The sequence below is a fragment of the Pseudochaenichthys georgianus genome, chromosome 5 (assembly GCF_902827115.2).
Source record: "Pseudochaenichthys georgianus chromosome 5, fPseGeo1.2, whole genome shotgun sequence".
NCBI lineage: Eukaryota > Metazoa > Chordata > Actinopteri > Perciformes > Channichthyidae > Pseudochaenichthys > Pseudochaenichthys georgianus.
Window position 1 is genome coordinate 45,933,210 of NC_047507.1, and position 24,749 is coordinate 45,957,958.

Sequence of the window (24,749 nt, forward strand, 5' to 3'; positions counted from 1 at the left end):
GGGAGGGATGGAGGCCACCGCTCTGGGAAAGAAGCTGTTCCTCAGTCTGTTGGTGCGTGCTTTTATTGACCTGAACCGTCTGCCGGACGGCAGCGGTTCCAACAGTGAGTGGCCGGGGTGTGTGATGTCTCTGATGATACTTTTAGTTAATGAAGCCATTGTAATATGGATACTCATTTTTTGTTGTTGTTTCAAATGTTTGTTATGTTGACCCATCACTCGTACCTGTTTTGTTTAATTTTATTTCTCAATAATCAAAGTCCTAAAATGTGAATTTGGGACTCACATAAAAAGTAATAATTATTTAGAACCTAAAGTTAAGCTTTGAGACTTCAGGTAGGCTACTGTGTGTTCCTCTGAACGTTCTATTATTCCTGAGCTTTCAGAAGCAGAACTCGTTCTGCAGGACAGCGACTCTGCTGATTGAATATGTGAGGGGGGGTGGGTGACACAGCTAACGACAGTGAGTATGGGGATCAGAGACTTCTCAAACCAACACATTGTTGGTTTCATCAGCTTTTCTGATTATTGAAGAAGTAAAAACAATAACATCGGTCTCTTTTAAATGCAAAAAATCTAATATCAAACTACTACTATTCAGAATATTATCTAACACTGGTACTTGATGGTTTTTGCTGCTGTGCTACAGACACTTGGGACACAAAGTAATCATTTTTAAAAATGATAATAATAGTAATCACGTTTTACAAAGCCAGCTTTGTAAAACCTACACAGAATATCCTGGGATCAAACAGTATTGTAAATTTAAAATATAATCTATCCACCAGTTAAACTTTCATGACACTGAGGACAACAGGATTGTACTTGTCTGCCTCTGTAAATGCCCGTATAACTGACTTCATATTATCTGATGTGCCTGTGGGTCGTTCCTTCATAACGAGCAAAACAAATGTATCTTTAAGAACTTTGAGAAATCCCTATAAAAACAATATGTAGCAGGGTTATCCATGCATGTTATGGTTTCACACTCTCCACCAGGGGCGGACTGGCCATTGGGTGGGCCGGTGCTGTGCGTGGGCCGGAGGGCAGGTCGGATTTTTTTGCCTAAATCCTTCCGGCCCACATTTGTGTTTTCCGGCCACTCCCTGGGGGTGGGGTGTAGGGGGGCGCTGGCTGGCGCTGGCCCGTTTTGATAGGCTACCTATGTTCTATCTATCAGATAGTTTCACTTTCACATATCAGTGATATCACAATACCCACAACCCCCTTTCCCTTCCATCAGCAGTGTTGCCAGATGGGCGGTTTTCCAGCCCAATTGGGCTGGTTTGGGTTGCATTGGGCTGGTTTGGGTTGCATTGGGCTGGTTTGGGTTGCATTGGGCTGGTAAAATTGGGCTGGTGGACAGAATTTGGGCCGGCCGGCCGATACATGCCGCGCATTAAGTGGGCCTGTCTGTCAATTAATCCCCGGGCCACTTTGTCCCCCCAGTCCGCCCCTGCTCTCCACTCATGTCAATACTAACATGTTCAAACTGCTGAGGCCCCTGTTCATAGCAATGTGGGACATGTTACTGCATGTAAGGAGGGGCAATGATAAACTATACTTATTATAATAACAAATCCAATTGATAAAGTATATCAAAATCAAAAAAAATATCAAAAAGTTGTAATAAATGCATCTTGAATATTTTGAACAATGAAACCACTCTTGTTGCAAGGAACCTGCGGGTTAAGGAATATGTTTTGCTTGTACATTTGGTCCATACTAAATGTAAAACAATCATCAAAACATGTTAGCCAGAGAAATTGTTGTTCGGTGCCTTGCTCAAGGGCACCACGGCAGGGCAGGAGGTGAACTGGGACCCCTCCAGGTAGCAGTCCACGACACTCCATATGGTCGGGGACCCTACGGCTCACAGTCCAAGCCCCTACTGACTGAGCCACTGCCGGACATGTGACTGGTATTGTAATCATTATCGGCTATACGACTACAATATTCTGTGAAAACATGAAATGTGAAATGATGGGATGGAAAAGCAGTGACAGCATGGAAACAGACCTTTATACAAACGACCATGAAATGTAGCAACACCACCCCCCTGGCCCATGGTGTCATATGAAGGTATACAAATCAGTGTTATGTTCGGATGGGATTTTAAAACATGTTGCATCACTGTGATGAAGTACCTTATATTCTAAATATGCCAAAGACACCTCGTTAAAACCCTTGCTTAGTGGGAGCAACATTAAATGGATAAACACAACTTCGTTTTTTATGTAAAGTAACATGAGTTTGAGTAAACAGTTTGGAGTCTTATATGTTTTACTATCCTCAGTGTTATCATTCAACATGTGTAGTAACTGTACTCATGTTCTTAGTATGTTAACTTGATGTTGATATGGTGAGCTGCAGCTTAGTGGACGACATGTGGAAGTTTACATCAGGAGGGAAACCTTTGTCCACGAGCTGGCTTAAAGCCTATTGGTTCGGTGTTGTCATGGAGACAACGGGCCGAGGGGAGGTTCAACTGGAATAAAGGCCAGCGAGTGTTTATGATGGCTCACAGCGAGATGTTCCACTGTGTCCCGCAGTGACCGCGGATGAGGAGTGGATGTGCGCGCGGCCCCTGAGGATGGAGGTGGAGGTGGAGAGCTGCCGGCTGCTGCTGCTGCTCTGCTGCATGGCGCTCCACAGCGAGGCCATCGAGACGGGTAAGCCTAGAGACCCTCACGTCTGATCGTTTTTAAGTGACGCACTTCTCATGGGCACGATGACTTGAGGTCCGTGCGTAACGACCTGATGGCGCTCAGCGTGGAGAAGAGCTGTTGTTATAGTAGCCTATAGCCTACTTGCATAATACTAGTGGCTGTAGTGAAAGTTTGCGTTCTTCTGTTTCTTTAGCAAAAGTTTAAAAAGGGAAAAGTTAGTGAGTGTTGTTACATTTGAAAATGTAGATATTCCTATAGCCCACTGAAATATTATAGCACCCACCCACATATAGTAGGCTATATGCTCGTACACGTATGTAGGCTATGAATAAGAGTAAGCTATACATCAATGCGTGTTCCCAGATAAGGTTAAGGTTCTTTTATTTATATAGCACATAAGACACAAAGGCAATTTAAACTGCTTTACGACAATAACACATAACAATTACAAAATAAAATGAATTGAACAAAAAGACAATTCATAAAAGAGACAGCAATGAGTTAAAAGGAGACATTGTTAATACCTTAATGTTGCAAGGAATGTTGAAGTGCAATGTTACAAAATAGTTAAAAGAAGCAGCATTAAAGAGCAGGTTTTCAGCATAACAACTAAACTAATGCCGGGTCATGCCATACATCCGACTACACTTCTTTTTCTGATGACGATGTACTCATGACAGGTGAGTTAGACTCTTTGCAATCCGAGTCACATTAGTGTTTTGGAATAGTTCAGTTTAAATGCAGATTTAGAAGTTTTCCCAGCAACAGAACTCCAACAACAATAGACTGATTAGTGGTACAGCATCTGAAACATGCAGGACCTGAGGTCCTTATACTAACCATGTTTTATTCATTTGTTTGATTTAAACAAATCAATCCTCATTGTATTATATATATGATGTCATTATATGATGTTACTCTGGCTAGGACGAAAGGATGTTGAAGTTATAAGTGATATGACTTATGAGTAAGTTGTACACCAACAGAGATAATAGACATCTGTCATCCATCACAGATTTCCAGATGTGTTCATAGAGGTAGTTCACACAGACAATATTGCAAATCAGTGAGCAGTGTTATGTTCAGATGGGATTTGAAACATGTTGCATCACTGTGATGAAGTCTCTTACTTTCTAAATATGACAAAGACAAATGGTAAAGCCCTTTCTCAACGGGAGCGTCATTAAGAATAGGTGCCAGGTGTCGCAGCTTAACAGAGAACGCCACAGAGATCATAGCACACACATTACTGTCTTTTCCCTGACAATATTGAGATACAATTGCATATGATATGATAGCAGGTTTGTTTTCAGACCAGTTTATCTTGTTGTCACTGTACAGTCTATAAACTAAGCTTGGAGTACAACAGGACTAAAGGAGTTTCAGTGTGAAGGGACATCATGGAATCTATGCTGAGTTGAGTTAGAATAGCTGCTGCCCTTCTCCTCACAATGCAGGCTCAGACACATTTCTCACTGCGGCGTGTCACCCGGACCCTGACCCGGACCCTGACCCTAACCCGCCTCTGATCCGCTCCCTGGAATGGACTCCGTTTACAATGATTTTAAACAGGTTGAATTTTCAGCCTGCAAAAATCTTTACTGGGGACTTGGTGTCCTCCGCCGTGCACACTGTTGCTTCAGAGGTTGTATTTACTTGTGCGGTGCAGAGGGGATTAGCTCTTTCCCACCAACAGGGGCTCCAGGGCTCCGGGACATTCCTGGAGGTCAGTGCAGGAGGATCTAGCTGTCTCCCAGGGAAACGGAGCCAATAAACTCCAGGGGTGGTCGTAAATGTTCCCATTATTTGGCCTGCGGCCCAGATGCAGGGGGCGGAGGGTGGCTGGGCGGGTGGGGGCTGCTGGACCTGCCCCCCCATCTGTCCTGGTCCTGCCTGTGGATGAGCAGTGAGCTGCTTCAAAAAGCATCAGCAGGTTTCCAGTGAAGTGTGTGAGTCTGTGCATCAGGCAGTGTGTGGGAGACCTGCACAGCGCTTCCCTGTTGAGCCACAATGGTAACAACATGGTCATTATACAGAGACAGCCCTTTGGAACACATTTCCTGATGAACCCTAATGTCTTCAGATACACTTTAGAAATCATTTACACCAACAATCAGGGGATCTGTGAATGGCCAGCAGAGGTGGGAGGAGTTCTCATATCTTGTACTTGAGTAAAAGTAGAAGTACTCAGATCTTGTACTTGAGTAAAAGTAGAAGTACCAGAGTGTAGGAATACTCTGTTACAGTCAAAGTCCTGCATTCAAAATGTTACTTAGTAAAAGTAGAAAAACAGCATCAAAATATAGTGGAAGTAGCGACAGTGAAAGTAGTCGTTGTGCAGATTGGTCCATTTCAGAATAATATATATGATATGTTTTATAATGATTGATCATCAAAGTGTTCTCAGAGCTGGTGAAGGTGCAGCTAGTCTGAAGTACTTTGTAGACTGCAGGGTAGCTGGTGGATTTACTCCAGGTGGAACTAAAGTCTGATTCAACACTTGATTAGATTTCACATCATTCATCTGTGAAGTAACTAAAGGTATTAATACATGTAGTGGAGGAAAAGTACACCATTAACCTCTTTAAGTACAAAGTAGCACAACATTTAAATACTGAAGTCAAGCACAAGTCCCTCTAAATTGTAGTTGAGTATAACACAGGCCAAACCTGTTCTTTTAGTCATACCATTCATTTGACGCAGACTTGAACAAAGCTTTAACATGTAATCTATGCTGAGTTGAGTTAGAATAGCTGCTGCCCTAGAGTCTAGATATAGACTGATCATATCATATTATTCTAATATGAGAATTATAATAATAAGAGACACATTCTATGGTTAGGGCTAGTACTATATATTTCAGTGTCATCTTGAAACATCAAACACTGTTTTTGTTGTCATTTAAAAATTGTCTTATTACAGGAAAACAGTTTTTTTTATATTGCCAATAATTAGAATTCAAAAGACAGTACCCTTTGTGATCAGAAGATGTTTTGTTGATAACTTTTAAAGAGAGTCAGATTATTTTCTTACAGGGTGCTCCATGTAAGAGCTTGTGTCTCATGTCTTTTTCTCTCATCAGTGAACGTGGTGGACTTCTGTGGTCAGAACATCCGCGGTGACGGCATGATCGTCAACTCGCACCAGGAGTCCAAGAAGTACTACTTTGTTACCATGGGGACGGACTGCCACCTCACCATGCAGGCCAGCTCGCCCAAAGACAAGGTCCAGTTCCACTTCCGCTTCTTCCTGGTCTACAGTTTGCTACGAGTGGCCCCCCTGAGCCCAGCCCCTCTCTTTCCAGAGTCCCCTCGTGGCTCCGCCCCTTTCAACCCCAGACTGGAGCCCACCTCCGGGGAGAGTCTGGGGGACCCGTGTCATGCGGGCTCATACGTTCAGTTCTACGATGGACGTGATAGGAGGTCGCCGCTTCTCGGGCCCCCTCTCTGTGGAAAGAGTCCCCCCCGGCCAGTGCTCTCCACAGGAAACTACCTGACCCTGAGGCTGGTGACCCGCGGGACTCAGCCCAGAGTGGACTTCGTGGGGGACTTCACCTCCTTCAGACTGGGTAACAGAGACACATGTGTCCATGTATTCTACAGATGCTGTCTTTACTTAGCATCAGTATTGTTGATGGGTTTTCTTGCACACATGTCCCCTACTGAGTCCATCTCGTCACACTAAGATCCTTCTTGTTTGTTTGAAAATGGAAAGAACTAATGTCTGTCTTCCTATAAAACAGTTTGACTTGAGTTCAGCAGAGATAGAAGAAGTACTCAGACCTAAAAGTAGAAAAGTATTAGCATCAAAATATAGTTAAAGTAGAAAAAGTATAAGTAGTCTTTGTGCAGATTGGTAAATTTCAGAATAATATATATGATATGTTTTAACCAACCCGGTATCACGGCAAGACGTGAACATGTGACGATTTACCATGCTGGGACACGTGAAGATGTCACGATTTCGTCCCTTCAAACGTGACAGTTACACGGTATTGTTAACATGGCCCAACCAGTGGAGAAATAACCGGAAATGCCAAGCAAATGCTACCCCGACGGTCGGTTGTTATTGTCAATATTACAGTAATAATGATTTATTTTTTAATAGTCACACTCGATTACGCCGATGTTCTTGTTGCCCCAGCTGGTCGACACCTCTTTGAGCTGAAACAAAGGCTACATTAATGTATTAAATCGATGTTAATCCATGTGTGTGGTTGTACGATTGCGTTGCCAGGCAACAGCTTCGGTTCATGTTAATTTACAAACTCTTCAACTAGAACCGTAGTTATATTTAAAAACATTTTAGAAGCCCTCACAAAATACTTTAATGTAAATTAAATTGTAAATGTGAAGGAATGTGTGTATAACTAAATACATCCGTCATAAAAAATACCAGAAACAGACGTAGGCAAGGTCGTCAGCTCGGTGATTGGATGGTTTGCAATGGATGGTTTGCAATGGATGGTTTGCAATGGATGGCAATGCACGTTGGGAAATGGTGTATATGCGATGTGAAATCTGAAAAAAAAATTTTTTAAATGAAATAATACTCCGAGTGTGCTTGCTTTTCTCTTGAAAGTCATCACATAACGGCATTGTAATACACGGTTCGGCTGCATTAAATATTACATATCTGCCGTAGTTCTGTATTTATCGAGCCCTGCTGAGAAGACTTCTAGAAAAACAGGAAGAAATGCTGCCAAAACTGAAAACGTGACATGGATCATAAATGTATAAACAATTAAACAACATCTTCAATTTCTCTTCACACAATACGTCTCCTTGCAGTATCAACACTAATTCGGCTGACTTTTATATTTGATCCAATTGGTAGATAGGTTATATTTACACCATAACGGTGCACAGTTGATATAAAAAGACTTGTAGTTTTTAAAGATATTACTGATTTTCTTTGAATATAAGAATGTAAATACTGAGTTGAGAGAATAGTCAGGGGTTTTGGGTGATGGCAGACACATCTATGGAATCAAAATTTCAATAGCTTACATTAAATGACGGATATGCCTTTCTGTCTGTGATGTTTTACAAATCAGATATTAATGTGTAGAAATAAAACATGAGAAATAGTATAGCAATATCCTGTAAGATTATGTAAAAACATGAATAAAACTACTCATCTTCAGATGTCATACATACATAAGTGTCCTACACTAATAATACAAAGTTATTATTAGTATGCTGTGTGTACATTGTGTGCACCGCCTAGTGGTTAAAGCACGTTATTGAATTATTTTGGTTGAATAATGTTATTTTTGTTGAATAATCTTATTTGATGAAAAAAATATTAGAGTACATACTTTCATAAGGGGAAAGTAGAAGGTCAATGATAGAAATATAGAATATAAAAAATCAAGAAGATACTGTAAGTGATCTCTACAATAAAACAGTTTAGTGCTGGATGTACACAGATATTAATAGGAGGATGTGCAAAACAGACAAACTAATTAACCTTTATTAACACATTAAAGAATACTTTAGGTTAAGGTCTTCTTTCAAATAAGAAAAAAGCTTTGGGGGTATCTATCTACAGATAAATATTAAGCCTGACAAAGTGCCTAACGCCTAATATATTGCTTTCCTGCTATGTTAACTATGTTGAAGAACTTATATTAACTGATATTATACATATTAATTATACTCTTATGTATGTAGATAGTATAAGAAATGTGCAGAATTTGACAGTTTAATGGTGGAGGTATACACAGATATTGATAGATGTCTTGTTCTGTTCCTGTTGAGGAGTCTGTGACCCAAGTGTTTCATTCATGTGTGTATGTATATGATATGTCAATAAACCTTTGAAAATCTTGAAATCTTGAAAGGGATGTGCAAAATAGTCATTATATACAGTCTTTAATTAACTATTAGAAGAGAATAACGAGTAATGAATATACTTTATAGGAATCCTATTAATATCTAATAATAAGAATAATAAAATTCAATAACGTGCTTTAACCACTAGGTGTCCCTTTCTATCAGCTCTGCACCGTTATGGTGTAAATAAAGCCTATCTCAATTGGATCAAATTTAAAAGTCAGCCGAATTAGTGTTGATACTGCAAGGAGACGTATTGTCATAAGTGTGTCTAGAAGTCTTCTCATCAGGGCTCTATAAATAGAGAACTACGGCAGATATGTAATATTTAATGCAGCCGAACCGTGTATTACAATGCCGTTATGTGCTGACTTTCAAAGAGAAAAGCAAACACACTCGGAATAAAGTATTATTTAAAAAAAAATGTTTTCGGATTTCACATCGCATAAACACCATTTCCCAGCGTGCATTGCGGCTAAACCATCAAATCACCGAGCTGAGGACCTTGCCTACGTCTGTTTCCGGTATGTTTTATGACGGATGTATTTTGTTATATACACATTCCTTCACATTTACATTTACATTTACACTAAAGTATTTTGTGAGGCCTTTTAACATGTTTTTAAATATAACTACGGTTCTAGTTGAAGAGTTTGTAAATGAACATGAACCGAAGCTGTTGCCTGGCAACGCAATCGCACAACGTCACATCCGTTAATTCCACATCCACACGCATGGATTAACATCGATTTAATACATTAATGTAGCCTTTGTTTCTGCTCAAAGAGGTGTCGACCAGCTGTAATCGAGTGTGACTATTAACAAATAAATCATTATTACTGTAATATTGACAATAACAACCGACCGTCGGGGTAGCATTTGCTTGGCATTTCCGGTTATTTCTCCACTGGTTGGGCCATGTTAACAATACCGTGTAACTGTCACGTTTGAAGGGACAAAATCGTGACATCTTCACGTCTCCCAGCATGGTAAATCGTCAAATGTTCACGTCTTGCCGTGATACCGGGTTGGTTTTATAATGATTGATAATTAAAGTGTTATCAAAGCTGGTAAAGGTGCATCTAGGATTTTCGCTTAGCGGTAACTTCAGGGAAAACTCTGGGTTACCAGTCCTACGATGCTGGTTCTCTCCTTACCGGGGTAGATCTCCATGGTAACTTATGCTGAACGGCTAGCCTGGTCCGGAGCAGGTTAGGTTCCAGGATAAGAGATCAACTTAGTGAAAGCACCGCCTGCTGACCAATCAGAGCTCAGTCTGCTGAGTTTAAAGCGATCAAGTCATATCACAGGAGAAAGGAAATACAGAAAAGCTGCCGTCGCAGGAAAGACGGCCGGCAAAAATCACCGACTGTGTGAACGTGAACATGAATAGAATATCACCTCCATCTTTAGAGCAATCTGACTATTATAACATTAGCGTTAAGAAAGCTTACTTAAATATCTGCCACGACATAAGTAACCGGATCAGAGTACATTAAGTACAGTCCGCGGCATATCACTTCATAATGTATCACATATCTCCTGATCTGAGTCAGCTGAGCCGTATCTGGCCGTGCAACACTCACAGCGTCACAGACTGGATGCAGAAGTATTATTTTAAGCAACACATTAAGTTGAGGAAACACTCGAGTCAAATGTAATGAAAGTCAGATGGTGTGTTAGAGACGGGGCAGTGATATCATAAACCTGTTGATGTACGCATTCAAACACGTGTTCTGTTCCCAGCTGTATTCACCTTGCAGCTGCAGCTCTGAGGCTTTGATCCTGATCAAGTGTTTAAGTCCTGGATGTTTAAAGTTTAAGGTCTTCATATTTGTCTAATTATATAGTTGACTTTTCATTCAGGAAGTATGACGCTGCGCTGTCAGTGCGCTTCTCCATGTTTGTGATTGGTCAAATGTTGCTAACCCCGCCCCTTTCATGTGAACGCGCACATAACTACATAGGGCAAAGCTGGCTTGACTTAACGAGTTGATAACCAGCGTCGTAGAACCGTTTAGCGAGAGCGCGTTTGTTTTGGATTAGGTAAGCCGGGTAACTCAAACATATCCAGGTTAGGTTGAACCGGCTTCGTAGTACAGGCCTCTGGTGGAACTTAAGTCTGACACACCACTGAAACTCAGTACGCCATGAAAACATACTTGGAGGTTCTTTATCTGGACGAACCTTGCCCCAGAGCATGTTACATTAATGCTGCCTGATAGTACAGCTGTATGTTCACAGTAGCATTTAGTACACAAAACACATCTGCACTGGACTGGTGACAAACCTTCTAGTGCTTGAAGCTCTTAAATATGTATCGACTATTGGTAAATAGCTACCGTGGATGTAAACAAATGCTGGTGGTAAAGCATTTATCATGTTTGTTAGCCCTCAAGAACAACAGTTTTTGTTTACCTACAGTATAAGCAGCCATAATTCATTTTCCTTTAAATTGAAATCTAAGAGACTCTTTAACCTTTGATTGCAGCACCTACGTTTTTAAGCTAACACGGATCCTTCCTCTTTTGTCCAGGTTTTAACCAATCAGAGTGCAGCAATGAGCCCTATTTCACCTGCAGAAATGGGAAGTGTATCCCTCTCAGTCTGGTGTGTGATGAAAAAGGCATTGACAACTGTGGGGATGGAAGTGACCTGGAGGAGAACCTGACTACGGGCTGCAAAGGTCAGTGGAATGATGATATGAGATTTGTGATGCTGATATTTATAAATAAAAAAATACTCCTTGATGTTCTTATATTTTCACGCTGAAAATATTATGAATGCTTCAGGACTAAGGTTTGAAAACTAGTTTTAAGGATGTTGTTACAGTTCCACAACATTTAAATGTTGACCCAAATCTGTCCGTCATCAGCAGGTCAGCTTTTACCTCCTGAACCTCCACCGCCAATAGCCACCCCCCCCCCACCGTTTGTGAAGCCCCCCACAGCGCCGGTTCCTACACGCATCAACTGTGGAGTGCCTGACAGCGCTCCCAGCCATGAGTCTGTAACCGGTGAGTAACTATTGTCATATTGTTATTCATTCCACTACTAGTAGAACCCCTGTGTGATCAGAGGTGGGAGAAGTACTCAGATCTTGTACTAAAGTAAAAGTACAAGTACCAGAGTGTAGGAATACTGTGTTACAGTAAATGTCCTGCAATGAAAATGTTACTCAAGTAAAAGTAAAAAAGTATTGGCATCAAAATATATTTAAAGTACCAAAAGTATTGTGCAGATTGGTCCATTTCAGAATAATATATATGATATGTTTATAATGATTGATCATGAAAGTGTTCTCAAAGCTGGTGAAGGTGCAGCTAGTCTGGAGTACTTTGTAGACTGCAGGGTAGCTGGTGGATTTACTCCAGGTGGAACTAAAGTCTGATTCAACACTTGGTTATATTTCACATCATTCATCCAGATCTGTGAAGTAACTAAAGGTATTAAATACATGTAGTGGAGGAAAAGTACAATATTTACTTCTGAATTGTAATGGGGTAGAAGTACTAAGTAGCATAAAATGGAAATACTCAAGTAAAGTACAAGTACCTCAAAATTGTACTTAAGTACAGTACTTTAGTAAATGTACTTAGTTACTTTACACCACTGTATGTGATGCACTATGCTCATGTCCGGCAGTTTGTGGGTTGGTAAACAAATGAACTAAGTGGATGCAAAGTGTCCTGATGGCTGGGGATAAAAACTAATGGAGGTGACCATTGAGTTGTTAATTTCCTGTGAAGCCTTGCAAACCAATAAACAGTGATGGATTCTCTGAGCAGAGAGCAGCAGCAGAGGTGCAAACAGCCCGGGCCAGCCCGCCAGCTTCTGATTACTTTAGGGCCCGGCCAAGTCTGGCCTAAGAAAACCGCTTTTACTTCGTTCTGATTGTGCAGTTGAGTTTTGGAGAAAGGGATTCACATTTGCCTGCTTTGTAAACTGCCAGCTGTTTATTAGCTGAGATGCGTGTCAGTGCACTCAGCCCAGTGAGGCTGGATGATTGTTAACTGAGGTTGAATTACTTTTATTTTCTAATTACTGAAAATGAATTACATGTAAACAGTCAGGGGTCTCCATGCATATGAACATGTATTGTTTATTTACTAGTCTGTAGGCAGTGGTGTAAAGTAACCAGTTTTGGGACTAACGCGTTACAAAGTAAAGCGTTACTGTAACGCCATTATTTTTGGCAGTAACTAGTACTCTAACGCATTACTTTTTAAATTCAGTAACTCAGTTACTGAACGTCATTGTGTGTGTCTGCTGCTGTGGGGAAACCATGGAAACTACAGTTTTCTATACAACGGACTACAACATGGATGTTTAATAAGAACGAGGGACTGCTGTGAACTCATCTAGAGACTCTGCCCCGTGCTCTGATGCTGCTGCTTTGCTTTATGAACGTGGACAGCAGACAAACATATTCTTCATGACCAAAGCTGGAACTGAAATAAAAAAGGAAAGTGAAACTTATGCTCGTCACCCTCTCCCTCCGGTCCTCATTAATACAAATGATCCCAAAGATTGACAGATTGTATGAACTATGAAAAGATCTTAAAATCAATACAGATGTATTTATTATAAACGTTAGTCCTTAACATCTATCACTGTGTATATCACCATTCAAACATCTTTTAGAAGTTGAACAAACCCCACACAGCTCAGTGAAGACTGAAATGTTGACTTTATTTGATCATTTCAGTGAAAACTAACGTTCATATTTCTCTCTTTGATTATAATACTGATGAACGTTCAGAACAAAGCACTTTGGCAACTTACCACCTACGTTTTAAAAAGCTTAATAAGCACCGTAACTTTCATGATATCATTTATTGGTCATAATCGGTTGTTTCCGTGAACGGCCGACTGTTGAGTGACGGCAAATGCTGCGGCTGCAAGGCATTGTGGGGCAGCATTTTCGCTTCTCCTGTCGGTTAGGGAGGTCCAGTGGTTCCTAAGCTAAAGGAGGTTATAAAGGAAGTTTGAAACCTCCTTTCCTATCATTCTCATCATTCTCGAGAATTCGAACGGCACTTATCATGGCTGCCACTGAGGGACTTCCGGGTCATTTCACTCCTTTAGGAAGGTTCCTAAGCTAAATGGACTATTCGACTTCAGCCCCGATCTTATTATACATCCATGGCGGAGATGGGCTGTGGGCGTGTTTGTGTTGTTTACTAACAAGACTATCATGGCGGCGGCGGAGCTCAAGTCTAGTTTCTCCACCTGGAGATATTCTCACTATTTCACTTTTGTCGAGCACAAAGAAAAGAACGTTTTAGTTAAATGTAAGTTGTGTCCTGGCGGGTCAAAGAGCCCATCTACTGCCCAAACCAGTCATTCAAATCTCTTAAAACATCTGCAGAAGCAACATGCTGGGACGAAGCTAGTAGCTAAGACCACAGAGACTCAGCCGACGCCACTCCACCTCCACCTGCACCTAAGCAACAGCGGCTGGACTTTAACCAAGAGACTGCTAGCCGGGGAAAGTCGATAAAGCCATTGCACGGTATGTTGTAGAACACATGCAGGCTTTTGCTACAGTGGAGTCACCCGCTTTCAGGGAGCTAGTTAGCATGATAGCATGTCCGGGCGGCACACGGCATATGGGACGGAAAACTTTTTCCAACTACCTGGAGAAAGAATATACAAAAATGTAAAGCCAGCTAATATCGATGCTATCCAGATTGCATATAATGCATGTCAAGTTGATCAACAGATTGTATTGTTCTCCAATGCAATAACAGTACTGAAATGAAGGCTATAAGGGCATTAATATAATGGGAGCCATTTTTTAAGTAACTAAAACGTTACTTTTCACAGTAACGCATTACTTTTTGGTGTAAGTAATCAGTAAAGTAACTGAGTTACTTTTGAAATGAAGTAACTAGTAATGGTAACTAGTTACTGGTTTTCAGTAACTAGCACAACACTGAAAGTAACTAAGTAGATTTACTCAAGTTATTTACAGTACCATTTTGAGGTACTTTTACTTCTACCCCACTATAAATATTGTACTTTTCCTCCACTACATGTATTTAATACCTTTAGTTACTTCACAGATGTGGATGAATGATGTGAAATATAATCAAGTGTTAAATCAGACTTTAGTTCCACCTGGAGTAAATCCACCAGCTACCCTGCAGTCTACAAAGTCATTCAAACTAGCTGCACCTTCACCAGCTTTGAGAACACTTTCATGATCAATCATTATAAAACATATCATATATATTATTCTGGTTAACACTTTATATTAAGGTACACAAATTAAGCATCAACTACTTGTTTGCGCCTCCCCTGAAGCTCTCTGGCGACCCCCAGGGAGTGCGCCTCACACTCTGAAAACCGCTGGCCATTAGTTGAAAGTTTTTCCTCAATAACCCTCTAATTAGTGCGTATTTATTGCAAGTAAGGAAGTTGTTGTACATGAGTTTTGGTCTTAATATGCGCTGCTCAATATGGGCCTAATAAGGCAGTAGTACCACAAGAATAGTAATTCTCCCTTAATAACGCGTACCAAATATGATCTATTCTTATGTAACAAGACATGAAACTGTAAGTGTTAATTGTGTCTAAATAACTCAAAATGTGGTATCCAAGAATATGTGTTGGGATATAGACAGTTTAGCTACCAATAGCAAGGTGATATTGACCTGTATGTTTCATATTTGTACATTTACAGTGTAAGGAATCGGATTAGTAACATGTATTGTGTTTATGTGATGACATTTGGAGATGTTTAAACTAAGGTGACCAGATTTTCAAGATTAAAACCGGGGTCATTTTGAGTTTTTGAGTCAATATATCATTAACATATCCAATTTTCTTCACTGTTAAAGAAAAATTCTGGTTTAATGTAATTCGAACATTCGAACTGTTGGATACAAACAGAAGGAAGATAGATTCTCTCTGAGTGATTAGATGGGGTGTCCTGCTATCACCCTGAAGTGAAATAAGTCTTTGATACTGGATAATTTGACAGTTTTTAATTTATTCTTGTATAAAAACAGAAGGACGATAGCCCATATATGAGATTTCAAAAGTATTTTATTTTGAAACTACATCAGATTGTCCAGCTTCTCTGTGAGTGACTAGATGGGGTCTCCTGCTATCACCCTGAAGTGAAATAAGTATTTGATTGACTTGAAATGACTTTTTGATTATGGACAGTTTCCATTAAATAATAATCAAAATATAGATGGACAATAGATCTAATTTGAGATTTTAAACAGCATACATTTTAAATTGTGCTTCAGAAAGTAATGTTATTTTAGGAGTGTTGTGAACTTGTGAGATGGTGTCAACATCAATTAGTCACCCAGTGGAAATGTCAGATATGTCTTCATAACGGTATACTTACATTTTACATTCACTCAGTTATAATGTGGTTATACGTAGTTTGTTTTAAATTATTATTGAATATCAAGCCACAATTATTGCTTTTATTTTAAATCGTATAATTTCGGACTTTTGTTGCCCTCTGTGAGGAAAATGAATGGAGCTCAGAGCCTCAGAATACTCAAATCTGTATTTTAAAATATTTATTTCCTTCTAATTTGTTATTCTTTTCAAAATAACACACTGTTATTTACTCACCAATAACACACAATTATCCTTGCTTTTATTTATTGGTTTAATTCCATAATCTCGGGCTTTTTTGGCGTTCGTCAGGAACTGAATTTCAAAATAAAATAACCGGAAACAGACGTAGGCCTATAAGGGACATTTCGAGCATCATTGCGATTGTCAACATTTCTGAGTTTAGGATGGCCGAAGACACTACACTACCCATAATCCCCAGCTATCGTTTAGGACTACAGTCCCCGTGATTAATCTTCAAGCTCTGGGATTGGATGTTGGAGTGGCAGTGCGCCAAGGTTACGCCGAGCGTCAAACAGCTGTTTGAAATGGAACGAAACCACGCCAGACTATCCAAAACTGGAATTGAACGCCCCCCCAGAACTACACATGCTGGCTATTGTGTTTCGCAAAATGTTCTCTGGGACGTCTCTACTGAACGTTTTCGTTTTTCCCACAATTAGAAGTTGCCAGTATTAAACACATTGGTGTTATCAAATTTAAAACATATAATTAATAAATGGGTGAAAATCGCTTGTATCCATAATGCGCAGCATTAACATATACCCACATGACAGCTCATTGTTACTTTGTAATTCTACTCCACTACAATTCAGAGGTTAACCTGATATTTTTACTCCACTACACTTATTTGAGTTACTTTGCAGATTCTGATTAATTATGTGAAATATAAACAACCCTTAAATCAGACTTTAGTTACACCTGAGTAAAATTCAGGGAAGGTGATTGTCAAGTGCCAACAATCAGGAGAGATATTTGATAGTTGGTGCTTGAGAAGAGTAAACATTTATCTGCAATTGACATTAATGGAAACGAGTAATAAAGTATATTCATTAATCGTTATTCTCTACTAATAGTTAATTAAAGACTGTATATTATGGCTATTTTGCATATCCCTTTCAAAGGAATGGTCCACTCATTAGATAATTAATCAAAACTTCAGTATTTAGTGAAACATTATGTTTAAACCATACCCTGAAGAAATCAGCGATACTCCCCGGTAAATAATGATTTTATAGCTCTTTTTTATCAAAACCTTTATATTCCGTCTGGCCGCCGCCATTTTTGCCATTTTCAGTAGTCACGTGATGATCGTGACGTCATCCATGCGTTCACTTTGTCAACACACGGAAACATGGCTGAATATTTGAGTTCGGACTCGTCAGCAGAGGAAGAAGTTTTGATGTTTTATCAGTACGACAATACGACACCCTCTGTCCGTAGACCCTCACGTCGTACAAGGAAAAACCTCCGAAGAAAACCCCCAGTTTAAAGGGAACATGGGAGAAACCTCAGGGAGAGCAACAGAGGAGGGATCCCTCTCCCAGGACGGACAGACGTGCAATAGATGCCGTGTGTAAATTGAAGAGATAATACATTTGCAACATAGGTAGTCCAGATGTTTGGAAATGCATGTGTGTATAATAGGAAGATGATATAAGATACTATATGTATGCATGTAGTACCACCCTTGCTAGCGATTCCCTCTCTAGTTTAGCATACTCAGCTTCGTTGTCCCTGGCCATAGAATCACGATTTTATGGGGCCGGAAAAAACTGGGGGAAAATACACACTAGTCGGTACTACGCTATATGGTAAGGCCACCAAAAACTGTCCTGGCCTGGACGCTAAAGGACGTTAAAACGGGGCTAGCCGCTGCAATGGAAATGCGCTATAACATACCTTATTCTTACTCCGAGCACTACTTCTGCTCCTCCGTCGCTTCACACTTGCAGAGGGCGATTTCTCAACTGGCCGAACTGGTGTCCTGGTCGGTGATGACACCAGAAAGACCGATGGTACTGCATCGCCATTAAGTAATGGTTGTTCCATAAATCCCATGTTATGTTTTATCATACTCTCAGAGTAGTCGTCCGGAAATTTGAAATGTTCGCTGCATACATGAGCCTGTGAATCTCTCGGTTCGGGCCGGCCACATTTCGCTAGCCACTGCCTCCGAATGTACTTCTTACGCTTACCTTTTGGCAAAAGATGGAACTAAGCATTCCGTGGATTGTTCCTATCAGAATTATGGCAATATTTCGCGATACAGTGAGGCATATTTGAAGAGAGAAACTACAGTAAATAACATGGAGATCAACGTGTCCTCGAAAACCAAACGCATGGTTTACGTCACGTCCGGAAAATGGCGGTGCCCACAGTGTTGATGTTATTTCGGTATATAATCAGTTTAAAATCACTGATAATGTCATCGGATTAAAAAAAAAAAAAAAAGACTGGCAGAGACTGGTCTGTTTTATCGGATGATAATTATTTAAAAATGAGTGTCATGAGCATACCATTCCTTTCAAGATTTCAAGATTTTCTAAGGTTTATTGACATATCATATACACAACTACGGTGTAGTTATGCAATGAATGAAAAACTTGGGTCACAGGTTCCTCAACAGTGCATTACAAGACATCTATCAATATGTGTGTACCTCCACCATTAAACTGTCATATTCTGCACATTTCTTATTCTATCTACATACATAAGAGTATAATTCATATGTATAATATCAGTTAAAATAAGTGCTTCAACATAGTTAACATTGCAGGAAAGCAATATATTAGACGTTAAGTACTTTGTCAGGCTTAATATTTATCTTTTGATACCCCAACGTTTTTTTCTTATTTAAAAGAAGACCTTAATCTAAAGTATTATTTAATGTTTAAATAAAGGTTAATTCGTTTTTCTGTTTTGCACCTCCTCATATTAATATCTTTGTACATCCAGCACTAAACTGTTTTATTGTAGAGATCACTTATAGTATCTTCTTGATTTTTTATATTCTATATTTCTATCACAGACCTTCTACTTTCCCCCTATGAAAGTATGTATTCTTAATATTTTTGTAATCAAATATAACACATAAAAACAATAATTCAATAACGTGCTTTAACCACTAGGCGGTGCACACAAGGTACACACAGCATACTACTAATAACTTTGTATTATTAGTGTAGGACACTTATGTATGTACAACATCTGAAGATGTGTAGTTTTATTCATGCTTTCACATAATTGTACAGCATATTGCTATACTATTTCAGACTCAGTATTTACATTCTTATATTCAAAGAAAATCAGTAATATCTTTAAAAACGACAGGTCCTTTTATATCAGCTGTGCACCGTTATGGTGTAAATATAACCCATCTATGAATTAGATCAAATGTAAAAGTCAGCCGAATTAGTGTTGATACTGCAAGGAGACGTTTTGTGTGAAGAGAAATTGAAGATGTTGTTTAATTGTTGATATATTTATGATCCACGTCAAGTATTCAGTTTCGGCGGCATTTCTTCAGTTTTTCCAAAGGTCTTCTCATCAGGGCTCTATAAATAGAGAACTACGGCAGATCTGTAATATGTAATGCAGCCGAACCGTGTATTACAATGCCGTTATGTGATGACTTTCAAAGAGAAAAGCAAGAGCACTAGGAATTAAGTATTATTTTATTCTTTTAAAATGTTTTCCGGATTTCATATAATATAAACACCAAATCCCAGCATGCATTGCGGCTAAAACATCCAATCAGCGAGCTTAAACCATAGCTGAGGATCTTGGGTAATCGCTCGAAATGCCTACGTCTGTTTCCATTTATTTTTATTTTGAAATTCAGTTCCTGACGGACGCCAAAAAAGCCCGAGATTATGGAATTAAACCAATAAATAAAAGCAAGGATAATTGTGTGTTATTTGTGAGTAAATAAAAGTGTGTTATTTTGAAAAGAATAACAAATTAGAAGGAAACAAATATTTAAAAATACAGATTTCAGTATTCTGAGGCTCTGAGCCCCATTTATTTTCCTCACAGACGGCAACAAAAGTCAGAAATGATACGATTTAAAATAAAAGCAATAACTGTGGCTTGATATTGAGTAAGAACATGTTTTTATGAACCACACAGCTTTCGGTCTTCCACGACCCGACCGGAGAAAAAGACGTGCTGCAGCCTGCAGGCACGAAACACATTACCAGTAGAAATACATTGCTTTTAAAATCGTGCTGTGCAACACGAAAAAAAGGGGAAAATCGTGTTGGTGAACACGAATCAATAGATTAAAAATCATGTTAATGAACACGAAATGCCGTGAGACTGGGTTGGTTTTGGTATGTGTCTGAACCTCTCTTTAGTGGTGCATTAATAAAACAGATATTTCAACGTGTGCCTACTTTGTTCATGTACTGTTAAGAGGTTAATTTCAGTAGGTGTGTGCTATAATGTATTTACAAAGTGTGAAGAGGAGGCAACTTTAGAATAGGGAACCTGTTGAGGTCAATTAGAGTCAAACTACTAGCTTATTGGTTATGAACAAGACTTCACTTTAAAATAGGGAACATGTTCTTAGATAGAAATTCCAAATGTTGAGTTATTTAGACACAATTAACACTTATAGTTTCATCTCTTGTTACATAAGAATAGATCATATTTGTTAAGTGTTATTACGGGAGAATTACTATTCTTGTGGTACTACTGCCTTATTAGGCCCATATTGAGCAGAGCATATTAAGACCAGAACTCATGAACAACAACTTCCTTACTTGCAATAAATACGCACTAATTAGAGGGTTATTGAGGAAAAACTCTCAACTAATGGCGTATTACTTGTAGAATATGGTCATGAATAAGAACAAGTGTTTTATAATGACTAATAAAGAGCCAATATACTGTTAATATGCATGTTAATTAACAACTAGTTGATGGTTAACTTGTGTACCTTAATATAAAGTGTTACCCAATATTGAGTATAATATGTTCATTATATTATGGGTTGTATCCCCTCTGTAGATATAAGTATTTTAAATATGTATTATTATAACATTATCGTCATTGTGAGTATCGTCACTTGTATTGTGACAGAAAAACCTGCGGAGCAAACAAAACAACAATGACAATTGCATTACTTCACATCACCACCGCTAAGCTAAGGGCGGCTAATGTTCAGCGTGATGACGTCGTACTTATTTAATGACTTATAGGCACCGTGTTATATAGACATTTACTAGCGGCCTTTACTGACCTATTTAATGCCGTATAACAAAATGTGAAAGTCTTGCAAGCTGTGTGAACCACGGAACTTATTTTGGGCATCAAACCAATAGTAAAAAACTGTTGGGGAGGCACATTATCAGTCATTTGGTAAAAAGGTAAGATAAGATAAGTTATATTATTGTTTTCCCACCTGCATTAACAGGATTACGTAGTCAATCATTAGATTACTCGTACATTTGTCTTAAATGGGGATTACTAGCAGGATCCCAATGTTATAATGAGTATTATAATAAAGATACATATATTATTGGTAGATGAGGTAGAGTTGGTGGAAGCCTGATTTATTAAACAAAAATACTGTATTTGCTTTTAATGAATGTGTTAAACTAAAACAGAATTTGTAATATACTATTCTGTAAGCTTAGCGTAAAATACAGTTTACATTTTTGATCCTAAATATCTTGGTTTCTTCTTTTCTAAGGTCACATTGTTCTGCTGGCATACATAATACACAAAAAACACCTTATTGATATTTATTTTCTCTTTATTTATTTGCATTGCATTTGATATTTAGGGTTATCCGAAAGTAACGGAAATCAGGTTAAATTATTGTGATACTCAGATTACGTTACTGATTTTCATAAATTAGTAGTAATTGTAACAAAATACATTTTTAAAGTAACTCTCCCAACCCTGCATTGAATTCAAATAAAATATGGCGGCCGTTATAATAAAGATAATTGGATTTTTTGATCTTGTCCGTAGACTCCCCCGCCTCCCTGCCCCTGTTGGTTCTTTACATTGTGCTGGGGGTGGCAGGGGGGGGCGTGGTGCTCTGCTGGTGCTGCTGGTCTCCCGGCTGGTTCCTGTGGCGCCTCAGCGTCTGCCGCTTCCTGCCCTGCTGCAACTCCGCCTGCGCCTCCTGCCAGCTCTGCGCCCGCAGCTGCACCCACAGCAAGGAGCACCGTCTGGCCAAGGTCACCCCACACACACCCGCCAACGGGACCCTGACGGGCACGGCCCCCACCAACAGTGCTGATGAGAATGTTACAGCAGCTGTTTAGAGCAGGAGGATCAGGGTGCGTTCACTGAGACATGGGGACAGCATGCTGAAACTGAGCTGAGATCAGTGAACACGAACAGTTACTGCATCAGGCGGTGCAGCATGACCTACCGTCTGTTGGGGGGGGGGGGGTCGGACTGACAGTGCTGAGCAGAGCTGAACTGTGCTTTGTGCGCTTTGAATGTGATGATGACTGCTGTTATGTTTCTGTGAGAAGGTAAAGCAGGGTACAGTGTGACTGTGGATCCTGTAGATCTGGATCGATAGCATTAAGGGTTCTTAGAATGACTTACAGTCCGTTTTGCTTTTTCTTACATATATATGAAAGCATATTCTGTTTAAGAGAATGCTTAAAGGTCACATGTCATGCTTTTCCGGTTATTGCCCATCCCCTTGTGTGTTATGAAGGTTTGTATGCATGTAAACGGTCTGCAGAGTCAAAACCCTCAAAGTACACCCTGTAGCGAGTAAAACTCTAAAACAGAAAATACCTCCCCAAAACGCCTCGTTGGAGATACGTCACTGTCCATTTGATTCTTCCGGGTACATCATGATGTCATGTGGTCCCCGGAACGAAATGGACCAATCCGTGGAGCCGTTACGTTACGTCCGCGCAGCCGTTACGTTAAGCCCCCGCTGATTGGTCCAAATTGACCAATCCACGGACTTCCTCACACACTCAGTGCAGGCAGCTCAGCTGATCTCTCCTCCCTGGCTGCAGGCTGATAACAGACAGTTGGGATTGCGGCGACATTCTCTCTGCAGAGTGCAGACCCATTCTCACAGCGTTTATCAACCTTTTTCTACTCACTATCAAGCCACACTTATTGTTTTTACTTCGGCTGTGACTTTGTGTGTGCTCAGGGTGAGTTTGGCTGTGTTTCGCTGTGTATCGCTAAACAAGGAAATCACACCTCCACGGAGCTCAGCGCGATTCACAACGTCCCGACTGGTCCCGACCAATCGAAGCACACTGGGCTCACAGGGAGGGGTGGGCAAGAGCTGCAACGAGCCGTTTAGTGGAGAGAGTGAATACACGTACTTTACAGAGATGCTGTATGCGAAACCAATGTGAGTTTGGAAAATTGCACAGTATAAATCTATTCTAGTAGACCTCAACAATGGAATTATGATCAGTGGAAATGGCCATGACATGGGACCTTTAAGAAGTTACACTGAAAAAACTGAAACATTTACTTTCATTAAATGTATTATGTAAAGACATTTCAAATAGCCAAATTAGGTTAGCTGAATTTAATATTTGTTATTTAAACTTAAAATTATTGCTTTCAACTAACCTAATAGTTATGTGAAATCTTTTGACATACGACATTTAATTAAAGTCAACGTTTTAGTTTTTTCAGTGAAGAGAAATGCAGCCTTAATGGTTGTCCAGTTTTCAGAGGAGGCAAAGAAGAGTGTTATGTTATTTTTAGTGTTATTAGTCATATGTTTCTTTGTATATACATGTGTTGTTCTGCTCTGCATTAGAGGTAATAGTTTAGCCATGCAGTGAAAGTACACTTCAAGTCCACAGCTTTGACCAAAAGGACACCATGGACACATGCTGAGGAGACGCAGACCTCCAGTTTCCCACCTGCAGACAACAGCTGTTCTCCCTGGGAGGAATTCCTTCAGACAGTATAAGCTAACAAGCCCAAAGTCAACCAGTGTAAAGCAGTCAGAAATGTGTCGGAAAAAAACCCTTTGTGGTATTTAAGTGTGAACTTCTAACAAGATATTGTGTGTACAAAATAAACGTATAGCAACGCACAACAATGCTCGTCAGCCTACCTAAATCAATGTGTCAAAAATAATTAAGTACATAGATTAGTAGTTGTGGTTTCTTTGGGGAAAGCTGAAATAAACATACATACGTACTGGTAAATGGACTGTACTTACACTGAACAAAAATATAAATGCAACACTTGTTTTTGCTCCCATTTTTCATGAGATGAACTCAAAGATCTAAAACATTTTCTATTTACACAAAATAACCATTTATCTCAAATATTGTTCACAAATCTGAAAAAATGTGTGATCGTGAGCACTTCTCCTTTGCCGAGATAATCCATCCCACCTCACAGGTGTGGCATATCAAGATGCTGATTCGACAGCCTGATTATTGTACAGGTGTGCCTTAGGCTGGCCACAATAAAAGGCCACTCTGAAATGTTCAGTTTTTATCACACAGCACAATGCCACAGATGTCGCAAGTTTTGAGGGACCGTGCAATTGGCATGCTGACAGCAGGAATGTCCACCAGAGCTGATGAGAGCGAACGCTGGCACACTTAGCTGCCGCTGCTCTCCAGCTACTTTTAGTTTTATGTAGCCTAATGCAACTATTATCGCTCACTTTGATGACTTTGGCCATTATAATATGATCTGGATGTATCTGCCCAACGATCGAATTAACCGGTGTATGTGCAGTGTGTGTGTATTTTGGACTAACATCAACCCTAGCTGCTGTGTGTCGGGGCCACCACCCCTCACCTGGCTGCTTCCGCGGCGTGAGGCCCATCCTCTAGCCAAACATCACCGACAACTATGTGGATCAACGAGCTGTTTGTGTGGTC

The 24,749-nt window shown here is 39.9% G+C and overlaps 1 protein-coding gene across 1 annotated transcript; it reads left to right on the plus strand.

The window, feature by feature from the left end:
• Window positions 1-2,532: 2,532 nt before the first annotated feature.
• Window positions 2,533-23,950, plus strand: ldlrad2 (low density lipoprotein receptor class A domain containing 2). Its single transcript, XM_034082189.2, has 5 exons — window positions 2,533-2,672; window positions 5,752-6,237; window positions 11,043-11,192; window positions 11,382-11,522; window positions 21,874-23,950. The coding sequence occupies exons 1-5, from the start codon at window positions 2,573-2,575 to the stop codon at window positions 22,170-22,172; spliced, it is 1,176 nt and encodes a 391-aa protein (XP_033938080.1). The 5' UTR covers window positions 2,533-2,572; the 3' UTR covers window positions 22,173-23,950.
• Window positions 23,951-24,749: the final 799 nt, after the last annotated feature.

Excerpts from the sequence above, each read along its gene's own strand:
- ldlrad2 (XM_034082189.2), top strand. The coding sequence starts at position 2,573 with ATGTGCGCGCGGCCCCTGAGGATGGAGGTGGAGGTGGAGAGCTGCCGG. Across the intron at positions 11,193-11,381 it reads CCTGACTACGGGCTGCAAAG|CAGGTCAGCTTTTACCTCCT; the intron begins GTCAGTGGAATG and ends GTCCGTCATCAG. Across the intron at positions 11,523-21,873 it reads CAGCCATGAGTCTGTAACCG|ACTCCCCCGCCTCCCTGCCC; the intron begins GTGAGTAACTAT and ends TCTTGTCCGTAG.